The sequence below is a fragment of the Aquarana catesbeiana genome, linkage group LG01 (genome assembly GCF_042186555.1).
Source record: "Aquarana catesbeiana isolate 2022-GZ linkage group LG01, ASM4218655v1, whole genome shotgun sequence".
Taxonomy (NCBI): Eukaryota; Metazoa; Chordata; class Amphibia; order Anura; family Ranidae; genus Aquarana; species Aquarana catesbeiana.
This window is the reverse complement of record NC_133324.1, coordinates 19,636,278-19,658,077: the sequence shown is the minus strand read 5'-3', so window position 1 is coordinate 19,658,077 and position 21,800 is coordinate 19,636,278. Positions and strand designations below refer to the sequence as shown.

At 44.2% G+C, this 21,800-nt stretch overlaps 1 protein-coding gene and 1 long non-coding RNA gene across 2 annotated transcripts; one reads left to right on the top strand and one right to left on the bottom strand.

Moving 5' to 3' along the window:
• The first annotated feature begins 11,629 nt into the window (after nt 1-11,629).
• LOC141124167 (probable N-acetyltransferase CML1) lies at nt 11,630-12,307 on the top strand. Its single transcript, XM_073612245.1, has one exon. It carries the CDS (start codon nt 11,630-11,632, stop codon nt 12,305-12,307), a length of 678 nt encoding a protein of 225 aa, XP_073468346.1.
• Nucleotides 12,308-14,101: 1,794 nt separating this feature from the next.
• Nucleotides 14,102-16,563, bottom strand: LOC141130475 (uncharacterized). Its single transcript, XR_012242267.1, has 2 exons — nt 15,660-16,563; nt 14,102-15,557 (listed from the first exon to the last, which is right to left on the bottom strand). It is a non-coding gene; the product is annotated as an uncharacterized lncRNA (long non-coding RNA).
• Between the last annotated feature and the right edge of the window lie 5,237 nt (nt 16,564-21,800).

Genomic DNA, 21,800 nt, shown 5'->3' with positions numbered 1-21,800 from the left:
GTATGCATGCATGCATGCAACATCTAAGCAACACATGTGTTTATTCAAGCATGCGTTTAGGCAACAAGCTTGCAAGCATGTATACCATGCTACACCTGCCCAACTGCACTTAGCCCCATACTAGTTTAGCACATGTGCATGCCACACAGTCTTTTCCTGCTTCAGCCTAAAAGTAAGCTGCTGCAGGTCAAACGCACATTATTCTGAAGTTTGCAAATATGCACCTGTTCAACTGCACCAGGCCCCATACCATTTTTGTGCCAAATGCACAGTATTCTGGCGAATCAACACTTTAAAATGCATTGCTAAGGGTGTATCAACTTACAGTTGTACAGGCCCCCCGAATTAAGCAGTAAGTATGCAGTATATAATCATGACTTGTCTGGCCACACATTTCTCCCATAGTAAGTACTCACACCTCATTAGTATCCATGGGCTGATGTTATGTCTCAAGAGGCCCTGTGGAAGCTGTCGAACACACAGCTTTCTTAACATGGTCTCCCTTCCACTTCTTGCCTATATAAAAATAGGTCATACTGAGCGAGTCTGCGCCCTCTAGTGGCTGGGGAAGAAACAGCAGCCCGCATGACTAAGAAGTACACAGCATGATTAAACAGCATGCTGCCCCCAGTGGCCACTGGGAGAACAGTCAGATCTCTCTCTTTTTTTCAAAAAAACAAAAAGAGAAAAAAAATGCAGACTTACCATTCCCGCTGCAGGACTCTGAACATAACAGGAGTCCAATCTTCACGTATCATGGTGAGCTTTGTCATAAAAGACCTTCAGGGACTGGGTTCCCCTTAATGTGGGGTCCACTCCCCTGGACCTGTATAGCACCCTGCAGGAAAGCACATTGGTCAGAACAAACACTGCACATGGTTCCATTACGCAGCGTCCAGCGCTATAAGGCTGCATTACAGGAAACTCTCGAGGAATTTTCTCTCCTTCCAATGAGGCTCGGGTACCATCCATTTTGGCTAATACCTTTTTCAAATGGATCCGAATGAAGTCCATGATTCTAAATAGTACCGTCCAGACCTCCAAGGATGCTTCAAGACCACATGCATCACATCAATGACCATTTCACCTTACAGACACTGGCTAAAAAATGGAGGTTCTTCCTGTGTAGGAGGGGTTATATAGGTGTGGACTTCCTTTTTGACTATCTGCCAGTGTCCATCCACCAGTAGGTGGCATATAACCCATATAATCATTATTATGGTTGCTCTGTGTCCCGTGATGTACGATAAAGAAATGAGGACTTTTGATGTTTCATGTTCGCGTCCCATAGACTAATAGGGTTTGTATGTTCTCTAGAACATTTTGCCTGTTCGAGGTGTTCTGGTGCAAACCGAACCGGGACGGGGGGGGGTGGGGTTCGGCCCATCCCTAATGACAATGAGTTCACTGTACCCCAATGGCCTCCACAGTCACCAGATCCCATCCAATAGAGCACCTTTGGGATGTGGTGGAATGAGAGATTGGCATCATAGATGTGCAGCGTGATGCTATGGACCAAAATCTCTGAGGAATGTTTCCAACACCTTGTTGAATCTATGCTGCGAAGAATGAAGTCAGTTCTGAAGGCAAAAGGGGTCCAACCTGGTACTAGCAAGGTTTACCTAATAAAGTGGCCAGTAAGTGTATATCTACATACCCCCACCCTACATCATGGGGATAGATGTATAGTAAATGTTGGACCAAGTTAATAAAAATGGAAGACCATTTTACAGCAGATAAAAGGAAAACATTTCAATGTGAATTGCTGCAAATAAAAAAAAAAAAAAACGCATACATTTATCGCAGTCGATCTCAAACAAAGGAATTATATAATACTATTGCAAATTGTCAAGCCCCATCTGGACAGACCCAGCATCTTTGCTTCCTTCTACTATACCTTTATCTAAATAAATTTACATAGGCCATTAAAAATATGGCGGAAGACAAATTATTGTCTTATCTACATTTTATAGTTCAATACCTGGATCTTCCAGATGTATATTTAATTTATACTCTTGGCACCTCCCTGCGCACAAGACGGCCAAGGCACCTCCCTGCGCACAAGGCGGCCAAGGCACCTCCCTGCGCACAAGGCGGCCAAGGCACCTCCCTGCGCACAAGGCGGCCAAGGCACCTCCCTGCGCACAAGGCGGCCAAGGCACCTCCCTGCGCACAAGGCGGCCAAGGCACCTCCCTGCGCACAAGGCGGCCAAGGCACCTCCCTGCGCACAAGGCGGCCAAGGCACCTCCCTGCGCACAAGACGGCCAAGGCACCTCCCTGCGCACAAGACGGCCAAGGCACCTCCCTGCGCACAAGACGGCCAAGGCACCTCCCTGCGCACAAGGCGGCCAAGGCACCTCCCTGCGCACAAGGCGGCCAAGGCACCTCCCTGCGCACAAGGCGGCCAAGGCACCTCCCTGCGCACAAGGCGGCCAAGGCACCTCCCTGCGCACAAGGCGGCCAAGGCACCTCCCTGCGCACAAGGCGGCCAAGGCACCTCCCTGCGCACAAGGCGGCCAAGGCACCTCCCTGCGCACAAGACGGCCAAGGCACCTCCCTGCGCACAAGACGGCCAAGGCACCTCCCTGCGCACAAGACGGCCAAGGCACCTCCCTGCGCACAAGACGGCCAAGGCACCTCCCTGCGCACAAGGCGGCCAAGGCACCTCCCTGCGCACAAGGCGGCCAAGGCACCTCCCTGCGCACAAGACGGCCAAGGCACCTCCCTGCGCACAAGACGGCCAAGGCACCTCCCTGCGCACAAGGCGGCCAAGGCACCTCCCTGCGCACAAGACGGCCAAGGCACCTCCCTGCGCACAAGACGGCCAAGGCACCTCCCTGCGCACAAGACGGCCAAGGCACCTCCCTGCGCACAAGACGGCCAAGGCACCTCCCTGCGCACAAGACGGCCAAGGCACCTCCCTGCGCACAAGACGGCCAAGGCACCTCCCTGCCCACAAGACGGCCAAGGCACCTCCCTGCACACAAGACGGCCAAGGCACCTCCCTGCACACAAGACGGCCAAGGCACCTCCCTGCACACAAGACGGCCAAGGCACTCAGAGACCATATTTGTTAATGAATAAGACTCCACGTAGTGACTACAGTTCCAGAGCTATTACAAAAACTGAAGTAAAAGCTTTCTCTGACCGAGCAATCTAACTATAAGGTCCCCATTACTTCACCTTCCAGAGCAACATACAAACGAAAAACATCCATGACCCCAATGGTAAAGTGGTAAGTGAAACTCCAAGATAGTCAAGAGTTCTCCCGAGCACTGATTGTACAGAATCTGTGCACAGACATTCATTAGAGTCTCTAGTCAACTCCCTAGCACAGCTCCCTCCATCCTGGCACATCATAGGTCTTGCCTCTTCTCTGAGTACCTAGTTACTGTCTGTGCTAGCCCAGCTCCTCCACTCCTCCCTTCACCTGCCTATATAAACGTTTATGTAGCTGTCGGGAGAGGAGGGAAGGGGGACACTATATATATATATATAGAGTGTCATTTGAGTGAGTCTGCTGACATCACATCAAGGGAGGAATTTACGATGCCATGCCCCAAATGTGTTCAATTTCCATATAATCTCATGGGAAGATTGTTGTAGACATTAATGATCTGGCAACAGGATCTCTGTAAAATATAGTAAATTTATGCTTGGGTGGGTTGTGTTTAAAGGGAATACAAGTTAATTCTGCAATTTAAAAATAATTTATACAACCCCCGGATGTATTTCTGATGCATTTTATGCCATAGCTATAAAAATAATATAAAGAACCAGTCTGCATAGACCTCATCAATTTACAACAAAGGGTCAGTCTGCAAGGAGCTCATCAAATTACAACAAAGGGTCAGTCTGCAAGGAGCTCATCCATTTACAATAAGGTTAAACATTACATGACAATTCCTCATCATGAGATCAGTCAACTTTGTACCTTGTTTTTCGGCTTCTTAGTATTACCTTCAAACTGCTCGTTATCAGCTGATGATAAAGGTACAATGATTATCACATGAGTTCTATACATTTCATAAACAACTGCCATGCTGATCTTCTGCAGCTTCTTCCTGTCTATGTGCATTCCAGCAATGGTTGCATGGCATTTTTGGGGTGTGTTTCCTAATGGGGACAATAGCAGGCCATGCCTGCTTTATGTAACTTCAAGCAGCCACTTGTAGTCTCCATTGGAAGCCCATGTGAGCAGGTGACAATGCAGTAGTACTATTTGGAAACAGGGATGGAACATTATCACATAATAAGCAAAACCTGAATATGGCCCTTAATGGCAGGGTCATCGGGTATGACAAAAAAAAATTGACATATTAACTTTGTTGGGGGGCGTGGCATATAATTTAAATGTCTTTCCGTACTACACCATATATAGGAATACCTAACCTATGCAATGTTACTTAAAGTGGTGTTCCGGCCGAAATTATACTTTTTAAATAAAAATACCCCTATAATACACAAGCTTAATGTATTCTAGTAAAGTTAGTCTGTAAACTAAGGTCTGTTTTGTTAGTTTGTAGCAGTAGTTTGTTATTTTATAAACTTACAGCAGGCCGTGGCCATCTTAAGTGTGGGCATCTGAAGCCAGACTGTATTTCATCCTTGCAGATCTCACACATGCTCAGTGCAGCACAAGCAGTGTAATAGGTTTCAGGTCAGGTTTCCATAGCAACGACAGTGTCAGAGGAAGTTGCCGCCCCTTCCCTGAAGGCATTGCAAACAGGAAATGATGCGATGAGCCACGGCCAGGGAGGAGGAAGTGAAAAATGAATACAGCAGATATACAGTAGGTGCTGAGAAAAAAAATTTTAAAATATCCAATTCGTTTACAGTGCGCAGTTTAGTGAGGGATGCTGAAGAGTTGTAAAAGTGGGTGGAACTCCACTTTAAGATTTACATGGATGAGCCAATATTGCATCTCATTGCTACTTTGTCTCTAATAAATATGATATCAACATAATATATCAGCGTCAAATACATTGCACAAATTAAAAAAAAGTTTTACATTTTACTCACAATTTAATATCTGGGTACCCACCTGGTGAAGATACAAACAGATATAGTAAAGGAGGAAATTCCACATTGACCAATCCTCTCTGTCATACAAGATCTGAATCAGTTTAAAAAAAAATAAATATAAGGATAATGTTAATTATAATAAACAGACCATTATAGCCCTTAAAAAAGAGAAATAAGTGAAAGTCCACAAAGACTAGACCGACAAGGGTCCACATGTAACTTGGACCCAAATCAAGAATCACCTAGCTCCCCACAGTCACCACATATTGTCTGAATATTCAAAATATCTAAATTATCTCTGCAAATTCATCTTCTGAGCCTGAAGCTGCTCAATCATGGTCATCAGAGGGGTAGAAAACTTTTTAGGCAACACTTCCACTAGATCCCACCAGCCCCAGTCCATTGTAATGCCCATAGTTTTGGAACGAGATGCCCAACAAGCTCATTTAGATGTGATGGTCAGGTATCCACAAAAAATGTGCCTTGCATAGTATATACAGAACTGCAGAGCTGCAGGGCTGAGCTGACATTATTGGTGAACCTCAGCTTGGAACACATTGGGATTTCCAGTCACAATGTTGTGTGCTCCAGATTGAAAGTAAGCTTTTGAGCTTCCTAAAGTTGTGTTATTGCTGGAGTACAGAGTGAAATCCATAAGGGCTTAGTCAGTATGATTTAGGCCAGGGGTCTCAAACTGGTGGCCCTCCAGCTGTTGAGGAACTACAACTACCATCATGCCTCTGCCTGAGGGAGTCGTGCTTGTAACTGTCAGCCTTGCAATGCCTCATGGGACTTGTAGTTTTGCAACAGCTGGAGGGCCGCAAGTTTGAGTCCCCTGATTTAGGCACTAGTACATACAACTAATGAAAGCCCGAGAGGACTATGCCAACAATGGAGTCTACATTTGGACGTGTGACAAACTCAATTCGGAATCCCCCATCTCCCTCGTTACCACCAAATAACCTGTTCAAATATTCAAAATTTCTATTATCCCGTACCAGTGGTAGTTTTCTTTCTGGTATTTGGGGATAGTAATATTGTCACAGCTACTAGACTATTGTCACTTAAATATATATACTAACATAACTGACAAACTTTAGAGACCAGGTTAAGGTATGGAACAAGTTATGGCTGTCAGTGGCAGGGAGGGCAAATTTAGTCAAAATGATTTTGATGCCCCAAATGCTCTATCATCTTCACAATACTCCGGTAGTTATCCCTCTTAAAAGATTCCGGGTGGTAAATTCTATTTTTCGGTCCTTACTGTGGAAGGGTGGCAGTGTCAGAATAAAATTAGAACAACTGCAGAAACCAGGGGGGGGGGAGAGGGGGGCTAGCGCTCCTGAATCCCTGGCTATATTACCTAGCTTCGCACGTTCAACACATGGTAACACATGGTGGGAGGGTTAGTGATGCCGACAACCTTCGGGGAGGAGACCTGGGATTACACTTTATCTGTCATGCTGTATTTCAGTGGTGCCCGAGATCTGGCAGAAGGGTTTTAGGCCCAACTCTTTACTAAACCCAGTAAACAATACCCAACGTATAGGCTTCTACAAAAAGTATGGGAAAAGGCAAAACACCTGCAAAAGGCCACGGGTTATACCTGTTATAACCCTATTTGAAACAATCACACATACTCATAATTAGAGCCCTTGCACACTGGGGCGGTTTGCAGGCGCTATTGCGCTAATAATAACGCCTGCAAACCGACCCGAAAGTGCCGCTACTTTCATTCCAGTGTGCAAGCACCGAGGGCTTGCACACTGGAGCGATGCGCTGGCAGGACGGTAAAAAAAAGTCCTGCTAGCAGCATCTTCGGAGCGGTGAAGGAGCGGAGTGTATACCGCTCCTGCCCATTGAAATCAATGGGACGGCGCGGCTATACCGCCGGCAAAGCGCCTCTGCAGAGGCGCTTTGCGGTGGTATTTAACCCTTTCTCGGCCGCTAGCGGGGGGGGGTGTAAAACCGCCCCGCTAGCGGCCGCATACCGACGGTAAAAACCCTGCTAATAATAGTGGCGTTTTACCGCCGACGCCACCCCCCGCCCCAGTGTGCAAGGGCTCTAAGCGAAGATGTCACAAACTGCTAGGTGGCAGGACTATGAGCCCTTGCACACTGGGGCGGTTTGCAGGCGCTATTGCGCTAATAATAGCGCCTGCAAACCGCCCCGAAAGTGCCGCTGCTGTCATCCCAGTGTGAAAGCCCCGAGGGCTTGCACACTGGAGCGATGCGCTGGCAGGACGGTAAAAAAAGTCCTGTCAGCAGCATCTTCGGAGCGGTGTGTATACCGCTCCTTTACCGCTCCTGCCCATTGAAATCAATGGGACGGCGCGGCTATACCGCCGGCAATGCGCCTCTGCAGAGGCGCTTTGCGGTGGTATTTAACCCTTTCTTGGCCGCTAGCGGGGGGTAAAACCGCCCCGCTAGCGGCCGCATACCGACGGTAAAACGCCGCTAATAATAGCGGCGTTTTACCGCCGACGCCGCCCCCCGCCCCAGTGTGCAAGGGCTCTATGGGATTACACATCTTAAACATATCACAAGTTAAGTTCGGTCTCCCCTCTAATATGTTATTCTACTATTTACAAACGAAACATGCAGGTAAAGTGCAAAGGTCTCTGAAAGCTATGGAATTATCACCGATCCCGATCTTTGGTCTCATGCAACAGTCCCAGTCAACTAAGGCATTTATATCTATCTAATTGGGAGTACATTTAGAAAATTTCCCCAGTTCAGCCTGTGAGAGATGAGAGACAGTTATGGGTGAAATTTCAGGAGACAAATGGGAAGAAGCCCTAGAAGCTATAGGTTTATGTTCTCTGAATGTCTCACAGAGACTATCCCAGCTAAACATAGTATTGAGGGTACACCACAAAGCTGCATTCCATGGGCCTATACCCAGACCCCCTGTGTGCTAGATGTAACATAGATATAGGTGACTTAATACACTTGCTTTGGAGATGCCCGAAGCTCCACCAAAATTGGAACTTTAATAGATAATTAATTGCAAGGAGACAATTCCCCAAAAGGAGTCTCCAGAGCAGGGAAGGAACTTGGGGATATTGGAACTTTGTAGTTGCTGTGGTAAACATTGGATTTCAGATTCCCATTCCTTTGGAGCCTGGGCACTGCATGTTGGGGGTGTTTGACGCAGTAATCTATGATAAGTATGATAGAGAAGCGGCAGCTAGGGCCTTGTTTCAGGCTCACAGGCTCATATCGTTGCACTGAATTTCTCAGGTTTCTCATACACCACAGATGTGGCTTCACCAAATGGGTATTACTATTTGAAAAGCTGATATATATCAGCATAGAGGCAGTTATACTAAATTTGATAAGGTGAGGGGGTTGGTTGGCAACTCCTGGTCTAGCTCCGATGGATCGAGTAATGGGCAGATTATTAATCTAAAAAATGTTTTTCACCTACGGGAATGTCCCATAAAATAGGAATAGGGGTAGAGTTGGGCGGAAGGCTTTTGTTCTCCTACCCCAATATTGCTGCAGTCTTAGTGATGACCCCTAGGTACGAAGGGCTCCATGTATGGTCTTCTAGCATGTGGCAGTGCTTTTCGTGTGAATGTACTTGCAAGATGGATACTGACTTTTCTTTTGAATATGAACACTATGTAAAGTGACTTTACTGGACAATTGTAAAGCTTTTTTGTGATGTCTCACAAAAAACAGTAGCTCTGGAAATGTACCTTCTGAACCTGACGCTGCTGGATCAGGGTCAACAATAAGACTGTAATGCCCATCATTTTGGAAAGGGATGTTCAACAAGATCATTTAGATGTTACGGTGCGGTGTCCACAAAAATTTGCCCATGTAGTATATCATAACAGAGCTCCGGGGTTGAGCTGACATTATTGGTGAACCTCAGCTTGGAACACATTGGGATTTCCAGTCACAAGGTTTTGTGCTCCAGCTTGAAGGTACGCTCCTGGCTTCCTAATGCTGTGCTATTTCTGATAAAAACCACAAGGGCTTTTTCAGTATGATTTAGGCATTAATGTCAAAAAAAGGTGTAAACTGTGCTAAAGTGTAAAAAAAAAAAAAAAATCAAATATGAATATGGGAAAGCAGCAATCATACCTCGCAATATCAATATAGTCACACAAATATTAACATACACATGTTGTGCTGACCCTGAGTAGATATAAAAAATATTAAAAAATATTAAAAAAAGGCCAAACATTAAAACATAAAAAAGCTGTAATCAACTGATTAAAGGTCCTAATCGTGACAAATAAGTAAATAAAAGTAAAAAAAAAAAAACATAAGTAGATGATGAAGGTGCCTTGGAAAGGACGGTATGAAGTCCATCACCCTATAGTTTCCAGATAGCCATGACCTTTTTTATAATATGAAGGTCACACAACGTCTCTGCCCCAAGGGCTATTGAAAGTTAATTTTAGTATCCTTCTAATGCTGGGATAGTACCATTTATCTCCTGGGGTACCTCAATGCTCTCTCGATCATGAGATTATGTATTCATGCCCAAAGATAGAAAATAATCCACATAGTATGTACCCATAAAAACAAGTTTAGTTTATTTAAAAATGAGTAACAATCACATTCAACATGAAATGGAATGGCATTAGTACAAACACTCTGGCCAGTATGCAAAATGGCTGCATGAAAACATCCCGTGGCACAATGAAGTCACAACAGGCTCCGCCCTATGCGTTTCGTCACAACTGATGTCTTCCTGGGCAAACAAGTAATTGACGCAAAATACTAAAGCAGTAATCCAATGAAATGATTTAAACATCAAAATGCTGAAAGAGTGTAAAAATACAAAACAAGTCTGTTATGTATAATAGGTATGTGTAAGTATGAGGAAGTCCATAATTGGTGCACAATAGCAAATGTGGACACAATATGCTCAATGGCAATGCAAGTGGACAGGATGGGGAAGGAGAAGAGGGAAAAGATGTGAGAAAAGGGAAAGGAAGGGGGGGTGGTAGAGAAGTACATGCTCACGGCAGTCGTCTGATGGGAACAGAACCCGTGTTCCCCAGACACTGAAAAAAAAACAAGGAGGAGGCGCCTCTGGGTGCAGACTGTATGAGAACTTTAATTTAAAAAATGGAGCAATGATATAAACTCACATTTTTTTCATTGAGAGATAGACATAGAATGGTCCCAAAGACAACAGGGGTCATCAGTGGAGTCAGTCCCTGAACAGCCATGGATGTGTTTTCCTCTGTGCTCGTCTCTGAGAACACTGGATGGTATCAGGCCGACAGCGATGTGTGGACACCAGAATGAGACTTGGGATGCAAACTGTAATACAGGCGAGGGGTGATGACGTCACTGGACATGCGACGCGTTTCTCGAGCTGGCTGGCCGTGAATAGTGTGACGGCCGCGCTCTTTTTTCAAGCTGCGGCTGTCAAGCTATTCACGGCCAGCCAGCTCGAGAAACGCGTCGCATGTCCAATGACGTCATCACCCCTCGCCTGGATTACAGTTTGCATCCAGTGTTCTCAGAGACGAGCACAGAGGAAAACACATCCACGGCTGTTCAGGGACTGACTCCACTGATGACCCCTGTTGTCTTTGGGACCATTCTATGCCTATCTCTCACTGCAAAAATGTGGGTTTATATCATTGCTCCATTTTTTAAATTAAAAATGTCATACAGTCTGCACCCAGAGGCGCCTCCTTTTTTTTTTTGATGTCTTCCTGGGGCATGGACGATACTTAGAGGGATACTAACTGGAGAGACTTCCAATAGCCCTTGGAGCAGAGGCGTTGTCTGACCTTCCTATTATAAGAAGATTGTGGCTATCTGGTAAGCCTTTCTGGATACAATAGGGTGATAGATTTCATACCTTTCTTTCAAGGAACCTTCATCATCTACATTTTGGATATTTGTCACTTCACAGTTTATTTTTGGGACTTTTTCTCAGTTGACAGCTTTTTATGTTTTATTGTTTTTGCAGACTAGACATTCATTTTTTAGTTACTCAGGTTCAGCGTAACATGTTTATGGTTTAGGATCTAATTCACCATATGACACGAGGGCCATTTTCTTCAACAATTTGGTTCAAAGCTATGCCATAAAAGGTGCTATGCTTTGACAATTCATTCACAAATGCCTGCATTAAGTGGTCTGAATGTTTGTCACATGCAGCACAGTGGTAGGAGTTCTCACCACAACAGTGCAAAAACTAAGTCTTTTTCATGTTTTTCACTCTAAAGATTTTGGCTCTTGAAAAAGCAGGCTACAAATAACACAATGGGGGAGATTTACTAAAACTGGAACACTGGAGCCGATCAGCTTCTAACTTCAGCTTGTTCAATTAAGCTTTGACAATAAAAACCGGTAGCTGATTGGTTTGCATAAAGAGCTGCACCAGATTTTGCATACTCCAGTTTTAGTAAATGGACCCCATAGTGTGCGGCATTCAGGTACTTTGGCAGCACTCGCCTTTTGCAATGTTTTAACTTGTACTTAAAAAAAAATATATATGTGGCAAAACCAATGAGTAATACGTTGTCCTTCCTACCTATTATTGATATTCTCAAACCAACACATTTAAAACTTGTTTAAAACATGAATTGAATTACACCTCTATTTTGTTTCAGGGACATAATGCCAACACTTAATGTACGGCAGTACAAGCACTCGGATTTTCCAGCAGTCAAAAAACTCTTCATTGAAGGATGTCATGAACATGCGTACAGTACCTTTTACCATGCTTTGAGGCAACCTCACAACTGGCTCCTCATGATTCTTGGATTTCTGCTCCCTCTGGTCACCGTTGGCTCCATTCTTCTGGCCATCTTGGATGTGGTTGTTGTTTTGGTTGTGCTTTGGCTGTGTGGAAGAAAGTTCTTCTATGACATCGTCACAAACTGCTTGGCAGCCGACTTGAGAGACATCCCAAAATATTATCTCCAGCGGGAAGGGTACAATTACTGGGTGATGGAATCTGATGGGGAGTTTGTGGGGATGGTGGCTGCTCTCCCCTCATATCTACCCGGAGAGAAAGGAGAGAAAAACACAGAGCTCAAAAGAATGTTTGTGGTCAAAAGCCACCGAGGCAAAGGGATTGCTAAAATCTTGTGTAGGACAGTCATTGAATTTGCTCGTAAGAAAGGGTGTAAAGCAGTGATCCTGTCCACCACAACGGTACAAACCTCTGCCACACATTTGTACAGGTCGGTGGGATTTAGGTGTACGCACACCAGCTACATGACCGGATTCACAGAAAGACTGGTTAAGCTGCAATGGATATATTTTAGATATGACATCCCCAATAGCAAATAAAAATGTTGCTTGATCAAGAGTCTTCACTGCATTAGTTTAATAAAATGCTTAACCTAGCTGACAAATGTAATGTGTGTTAAAGAAAGATGAATAGTCAAAAAGCAAAATAGGACAAAGGTCTTTCAAAACACAATACACTACAACGCTAGCTCTGTGCCAATCCCATGGTCATAGGATTTAATTAAGCACCTGATTAAATATGCCCATAATGCCCATTGGCTCCCATGACGAATGGACTGACAGCTCCTCGCTACACTCCCGCTGGAGATACATACTTTGGACAGATATCCGAACCCCGGACGGACTAGCCCGGCTATACAGGGTAGCTTGACACCAGCTCCATCTGGACAGATCTCAGGCTGATCTTGCTCTTTCTTTACAGCTTGCCTTCTTCCTATAACGAATAAAGACCATAGCTCCTGGTTCACACTTGGTTGTCCCTTTCAGAAAATGTGAAAAGTGGTGATCCCGAGGATCGCCGCTGATCTCAGTTCATTAACGGTTCATGAAACAGAGATGATCGGGGGGAGAACATGTTCTCCACACAGAGAAGCTGTCATCGACAGACACAGAAACTGCCAGTTCATGAAGGTGCGATCTCAGAACTTCACTGGCGACCTCTGTCAGAATCATCACTCCCCGATTCTCCAGCTCAGGGCTGGAGAATCGGTCAATAACAAGGTAATTATTCAGATACAACAAAGCAATATTTAGAGCAGTATATACAATTAAGCAATGTACAAATGCCGCAAAGGGGCAGATGCAGGACTGCTTACCCGAATCCCGGTATACACAAGGCGTCACCAGTAAATGGGTTTCCCGCGGTGACTGGGGGAGACTAACATTTCAAAAGGGCTGGAGTCTGGATGAAATAAAGTGCATGGAGTGGGTAAACCATGAACTAGAACAAAATGCATGGGAAAGGAAAGGAAGGGGAGGGGAGTGAAGTGATGACTGGATGGGACTAAAGTGATATGGAATTGTGTGAGGTTTCAAGTAAAGAGTTGAGCTTACAGTAATCGTGTTTGGGATGGAGGGTAGTGATTTAAAGTGTGGATAACTTGTGAGGATAAAAACCGTGGAACTCAAAACTGAATGTAAAATTAAAGAGAAGTAGAAAGGAGGAAAAAGAGAAAAGAGGGAAAAGGGAGTTGAGCCAGAAAAGTGGAGTGATGGTCAATCAAATTAAGCGTCTAGAGAAATAAGAGTGGCGCCACAGGGTCAAGGATCCCGCAGTGCGCATGCGCAGAGGTGTCACGCACACGCCCTGTGGCCAATGGGCGGAGCCCAAGCCAGGATGTGCGCAAGTGGGAGGACGGGCCAGCCCCATAGATGGGGGCCTATCCAACCACCAGGGAGCCTACCCAGTCGCCGCAAAGAGACACATACATGTGACGCCAGAGTGCCGGCATGGAATGCAAGGGAGAGGGGAAAAGCAGTCACATCTGACTACAATATTATACACAAGAAAATACATAATAAGAACTGTGAAGTTAACATAAGCAATACAATTTACAATGTAAAATGTAAAATGAGATAGATACAGTCGATATAGGAGGATTAGGTAAATCCCCATACAGGACCAGAGCAACCAAAAGAACACATAATGGACTCAAGGGGAAATGAATCCTGAGGCTGGATTATATACAAATAAAAGATTAAGAATATACATATGATACAGGTACAGGCACATAGGGAATATTAAGGCTAACAAAAAGTGGGCATGGATAGATTGCATCGAATATATATATATACATACATACATACACACACACACACAGTGCAAAGGATTGCTGCACTTAAAAACTTTGTTTATTTGTGCAAAGATTTGTAAAGTTACAGTACATCTCAGAAAGTGTTCAAAAAGATTTCTGTTTCAGGCTCACATGCTTACGCCCTTCCTCAGATCAGAACACATCTAACATTTGGACCAGACATTGCAATTTAACATTTTTCCAAAAAAGTCACAAATGGAATCAATCGATGGTTAATTGCTCATTAATCATTTCACACTACTGATACACAAATGGTTAACCATGAAGAAGCTCATCTTATTATTCGCTCAGGAACCATATACACACACACACATTTATACTTGTCAATCGTCCTATGTGGTGTACATTATAAAATGTCCTGTGTGATCTCCTTTATGTGGGGGAGACCACACAGGAGGTTAAGGACCGCATAGCCCGTCACAAGTATTCAGTTAACGACAAACTTGTTAAACTCCCTCTAGCTAAACATTTTGTGTCACAATTAAAATTCATGGTGATTGATGGTATTTCTAAAAATAGACGTGGAGTTGATAGGGAAATGGCTCTAAAAAAAAAGAGAAGTCAGCCGGATCCATCCACTGGATACCCTCCATCCGAAGGGGTTAAACTCCGACTTTGATCTATATCTATTTCTTTAAATGGTGATGAGTTCTTCCTACTAAATTGTCTCTAGACAAGATTATTTTCCTTGATTGATCGTTCTATGTGTGGCTGATTATTGATGCGATCCGATGCAGTAACTATATATGGGGTTGCACATAGATATTGGCAGACACTGTTGAATATATGATATGGTATCCATGAGTGTTGATACATGCGGATGCACATGCAGGGATGGCAATGTCATGTATAAATATATTTTATTTTGACTTATCACATCATCATTTATTTTATGTTTGTTTATTTAATTTATCTTTAGGATTCATGATTATTACATCTCATAAGGTTTGAGCTTCTTTTTTCGTCTCTGCTCATGACCATTGATTCCAAGGAAAAGTTGTATTTAAAACTTATCGTATACTTTGAGGTTTTGATTGTCAGATCTGTTCAGATAAAATTGATCGTTCACTTTAATTGTTTAATTGATTAATTGATTAGGATGTCATGTTGATGTCCTTTTTATGAAATTTATCTAATAAATCGTTTGTGTAGCAATCCCATCATCCGATTTATTTATATATATATATATATATATATATATAGATCTCTCTCTCTCTCTCTCTCTCTCTCTCTCTCTCTCTCTCTATATATATATACACACACACACACACACACACACACACACATATTATATATATATATATATACACACACACATACAAATGTGATTTGGCAATTCGGCACTGCATCGTTTTAACTGACAATTGCGCGGTCGTGCGACATGGCTCCCAAACAAAATTGACGTCCTTTTTTTCCCACAAATAGAGCTTTCTTTTGGTGGTATTTGATCACCTCGGCGGTTTTTATTTTTTGCGCTATAAACAAAAAAAAATAGCAACATTTAAAGGGGTTGTAAACATAATTTTTTTATTTGCTAATTAGCTTCCTTTAAGCTAATGCAGTGCTAGTTCACTTACCTGTTCCTTCTTGTTCTCTGCCAAATGTCAGAAATCCTTCCTTGAAAAGTGCACTTCCTGTTGCTCTCCCTGTAGCTTGCCACCGTCATCCGAGCCGTTCCTCCTAGTGGTGACTGAACGTGCTCGCCCCCTCCCTTGGACTACAGCCCTGCGTGGAGACGCTCTCTACGTTTTAGAGAGACACAGGGGCTAGGAGTTAGTGGGCGTGTCTACGATGCTGCAGTGATATGCCTCCATACACTCATCTTCACTGCCCCGCCTTAACTCCGCCCCCTTGCAGTCCTCAGACTTGGATTCCTAAATCGTCCTTTTGCCTAGACTTTCTCAGACAGGAAAACATTACCAACTTCAAGATTTTTTTAAAACAACAAGGTAATGTTAAAACAGCATATTGGACTATGAAATTACTGTTAATTAGAATGTTTAATATCACATATTAAAGTTTATGTAGATTGTTTCAATTACTGTAGTTATCAACCAGCATGCATTATGTGTATCCTCCTCCTACACAATGCAATCAAAAACGCCCTCTCTCCTCCACAACATTGCCAAAGCAGAATTATTATTTTCATTATTCCCAGCTTCACATTTTTTCCCTATTCTATCCCTCCATGACAATTTATGCTAATCCATCCCTCTTTCTCATTTATTGTACACACTTCCATACGTCACATATCTCTCGTGTCCATCCCTCCATCCCATGTCCAGCACATGCATTGCTCGGTGTCATGTCTGCCATCTCCATCCATCCATCCATCCATCCATCCCTCCATCCCATGTCCAGCACATGCATTGCTCGGTGTCATGTCTGCCATCTCCATCCATCCATCCGTCCATCCATCCCTCCATCCCATGTCCAGCACATGCATTGCTCGGTGTCATGTCTGCCATCTCCATCCATCCATCCGTCCATCCATCCCTCCATCCCATGTCCAGCACATGCATTGCTCGGTGTCATGTCTGCCATCTCCATCCATCCATCCATCCATCCCATGTCAAGCACATGCATTGCTCGGTGTCATGTCTGCCATCTCCATCCATCCATCCGTCCATCCATCCCTCCATCCCATGTCCAGCACATGCATTGCTCGGTTTCATGTCTGCCATCTCCATCCATCCGTCCATCCATCCCTCCATCCCATGTCCAGCACATACATTGCTCGGTGTCATGTCTGCCATCTCCATCCATCCATCCATCCCATGTCCAGCACATGCATTGCTCGGTGTCATGTCTGCCATCTCCATCCATCCATCCGTCCATCCATCCCTCCATCCCATGTCAAGCACATGCATTGCTCGGTTTCATGTCTGCCATCTCCATCTATCCGTCCATCCATCCCTCCATCCCATGTTCAGCACATGCATTGCTCGGTGTCATGTCTGCCATCTCCATCCATCCGTCCATCCATCCCTCCATCCCATGTCCAGCACATGCATTGCTCGGTGTCATGTCTGCCATCTCCATCCATCCATCCGTCCATCCATCCATCCCATGTCCAGCACATGCATTGCTCGGTGTCATGTCTGCCATCTCCATCCATCCATCCGTCCATCCATCCCTCCATCCCATGTCCAGCACATGCATTGCTCGGTGTCATGTCTGCCATCTCCATCCATCCATCCATCCATCCCATGTCAAGCACATGCATTGCTCGGTGTCATGTCTGCCATCTCCATCCATCCATCCGTCCATCCATCCCTCCATCCCATGTTCAGCACATGCATTGCTCGGTGTCATGTCTGCCATCTCCATCCATCCATCCCTCCATCCATCCCTCCATCCCATGTCCAGCACATACATTGCTCGGTGTCATGTCTGCCATCTCCATCCATCCATCCGTCCATCCATCCCTCCATCCCATGTCCAGCACATGCATTGCTCGGTGTCATGTCTGCCATCTCCATCCATCCATCCGTCCATCCATCCCTCCATCCCATGTCCAGCACATGCATTGCTCGGTGTCATGTCTGCCATCTCCATCCATCCATCCGTCCATCCATCCCTCCATCCCATGTCCAGCACATGCATTGCTCGGTTTCATGTCTGCCATCTCCATCCATCCGTCCATCCATCCCTCCATCCCATGTCCAGCACATGCATTGCTCGGTGTCATGTCTGCCATCTCCATCCATCCATCCATCCATCCCATGTCAAGCACATGCATTGCTCGGTGTCATGTCTGCCATCTCCATCCATCCATCCGTCCATCCATCCCTCCATCCCATGTCCAGCACATGCATTGCTCGGTTTCATGTCTGCCATCTCCATCCATCCGTCCATCCATCCCTCCATCCCATGTCCAGCACATACATTGCTCGGTGTCATGTCTGCCATCTCCATCCATCCATCCATCCCATGTCAAGCACATGCATTGCTCGGTTTCATGTCTGCCATCTCCATCTATCCGTCCATCCATCCCTCCATCCCATGTTCAGCACATGCATTGCTCGGTGTCATGTCTGCCATCTCCATCCATCCATCCCTCCATCCATCCCTCCATCCCATGTCCAGCACATGCATTGCTCGGTGTCATGTCTGCCATCTCCATCCATCCATCCCTCCATCCCATGTTCAGCACATGCATTGCTCGGTGTCATGTCTGCCATCTCCATCCATCCATCCCTCCATCCATCCCTCCATCCCATGTCCAGCACATACATTGCTCGGTGTCATGTCTGCCATCTCCATCCATCCATCCGTCCATCCATCCCTCCATCCCATGTCCAGCACATGCATTGCTCGGTGTCATGTCTGCCATCTCCATCCATCCATCCGTCCATCCATCCCTCCATCCCATGTCCAGCACATGCATTGCTCGGTGTCATGTCTGCCATCTCCATCCATCCATCCGTCCATCCATCCCTCCATCCCATGTCCAGCACATGCATTGCTCGGTGTCATGTCTGCCATCTCCATCCATCCATCCATCCCATGTCTTGTGCATGCTTTGCTCGGTGTCATGTCTACCATCTCCATCCGTCTATGGATGGATGGATGGACGGACGGATGGATGGTTGGATGGAGATGGGAGACATGACACCGAGCAATGCATGTGCTGGACATGGGATGGATGGATGGATGGACGGATGGATGGATGGAGATGGGAGACATGACAACGAGCAATGCATGTGCTGGTCATGGGATGGATGGATGGATGGATGGATGGACGGATGGATGGATGGAGATGGGAGACATGACACCGAGCAATGCATGTGCTGGACATGGGATGGAGGGATGGATGTCTCCCATCTCCATCCATCCATCCATCCCATGTCTTGTGCATGCATGGCTTGGTGTCATGTCTCCCATCTCCATCCATCCATCCATCCATCCCATGTCTTGTGCATGCATTGCTCGGTGTCATGTCTCCCATCTCCATCCATCCATCCATCCATCCCATGTCTTGTGCATGCATGGCTTGGTGTCATGTCTCCCATCTCCATCCATCCATCCATCCATCCCATGTCTTGTGCATGCATTGCTCGGTGTCATGTCTCCCATCTCCATCCATCCATCCATCCCATGTCTTCTGCATGCATGGCTTGGTCTCATGTCTCCCATCTACATGCTTTTTTTTTAATTTTTGCATATGTATAAGTTACTCATTCACGCTTTTATATATTTCAGAATGCCCAGTTGTTTTGTCAAATCTTGCTCCATGAACTGGAGAAATGACAATATTAGACTGCATTCATTTCCACGTGATCGAGAGAGGATAAAAACCTGGCTTGAAAAAATCAATATTCCTAGTGAGGAATTAGGATCATTAGTTGAAACAATTCTTAAATCTAAAATCTGGAAATTTAAAATTTGTTCTCAACATTTTTTGGAAAGTGATTACGAACTTAGAGGTGCACAAAAACATCTTAAGATTACAGCTTTCCCTTCTGTGCTATTAGAAAAAAATGTAAAAATATGTCATGTGGATTCTGAACACAACTACGCAAAACGACGAAGAAGAGAAACTGAGATGACTTCACAATCGTCAACATATGTCTCAGACATGCGCTCAGGAGCTACTCAAACATCCATGGAATCTAATACTGAACTTCAAAAAAAATCTATGGCTTCTGTATCCGAAGTTAGTGATTGTGAAATGGTAGTGTGTCAACCTGCGGACTATGCATTGATTGACAGTGTAATTTGCAGTTCGGTTTCAAATGAACCAATGTCGCTTATTGATCTCTCTGAGAATCAAGTTGAAATAAGTAATATCACTAATATTTCAACACACACTGTAAAAATCGGGCATAAAGCAAGATTTAAAAAAATTCATCGAGGCATCCAATGTCAACGAAAAAAGGAAGTGAAACCCAAAAAGATACAGGTATGCATACCTCGGTCTTCCGTCTCTGTTGCTATACAGTGCTCTTTGGTGGAATTACCTGAATTGAGTGTAATACCAAGATTACAAACTAGTATGTTCGATTTATTGAATATTGAAAAAAGTCAAGAAGATATTTTACACTCTTCTTTCGCTGAAAATTTGACAACAAAAGCAAACATCGAATTTGACCATTTCAAAGAATGTGAAGTGCCAACAATACGTCATGATCCTAATCTTGATCTTCTTGGATTATCACCAATTAGAAGTACCTTACCAGAACCTGTACCATTTGACGACAATGAAATAAGTGATTTTGGTCTTTTGTGCAGTCCACCAAAAAAAACCAAAGATGTAGACGAATCTTACCGTCCGTCAGAGGAGGAAGCGGAGGAAATGTATGTAGAAGATTTGGATGAAGAATACTCATACATTGATTTAAAACAACCCGACCTTTCATTTATAGATGTGCACGAAGAAAAAGAATTTGCCAACGTGTCAAGTCAGAAAACATTTTTGGTGTATGAAGAATGCCTTGATAAATTACTGATGCAATCTCATTGCTTACATGACACACATTGCACGGGCAGGATAATTGCTCTTAAAAAATTGATTAAAGGGTCTGCATTAATAGTGCATGCAGAGTGCAATAAGCATCATAAATTTAAAATGTGGAGAAGCCAACCATTAATAGGGCAAATGTCAGCCGGAAACTTGCTGATTTCATCAGCTATAGTATGCAGTGGGTCTAATTTTTTGAAGATGAAAAATTTTTTTTCAATTTTACAAATGTATGGTATATCGGCGACTACTCATTATAAAAACCAAAAAAATTTCATATTCCCTACCATTGAACATCATTGGATAAGTGAAAGAAAGAAGAACATTCAAAAAATTGGTGACAACAGTGTAGCATTGATTGGTGACGGCCAATGTGATTCACCTGGCTTCAATGCTAAGTACTGTACCTATACATTGATGGATGCAGAAACCAATAATATATTAGATTTTCAAGTGGAGCAACTCCAAACCGGTCGTACCTCTGTCTCGCTTGAAAAATTGGCTTTTGTTGAGGCCTTGGATCGTCTTTTAGGAGATCAGGTTCAGGTCAAAATCCTTGCAACCGATAGACATGTCTCCATAAGAAAAATCATAAAGGAAAAATATCCACAAATAAGGCATGAATTCGATGTATGGCATATGGCCAAATCAATTGGAGCAAAACTTATGGCTGCAAGTAAAAAAAGCAACAGTAGGGAACTTGCTGGCTGGGTTTCTTTAGCAAAAAATCATTTGTGGTGGGCTTCGAGTACATGTCAGGATAATCCTATTCTACTAGAAGAAAAATGGCTATCTATGAGTTTTCATGCAGCAAATGTACATGAATGGCATGGAAATAGACTATACCATCAGTGTTCACATCCACCAATACCTTGTGATGAACAGAGGGAATATGAGTGGCTTAAACACGGATCTGCAGCTCTCCATAACCTCAATGCCGTAATTCAAAATCAGAGACTGCTAAAGGACCTTCATCATATATCTGGTTTTTACCATACAGGTGAGGTCGAAGTTTTTCACAGTATGGTGTTAAAATATCGATCTAAACGTCATCATTTTTATATGGACAGCATGGTTGCCAGAACACAACTTGCTGCCCTCGACCACAATAAAAACATAAATAGGCTGCAAGCAGTTGTTCGGAGACCTAAAAAAGATTCAGAAAAAAAGGGATCTTTGCGTTACCGTTATGGCTTCAGTAAGGCAAAAAAAGACTGGGTTGTAAGCAAAATATATGAACCTACTAGCCAAGAAT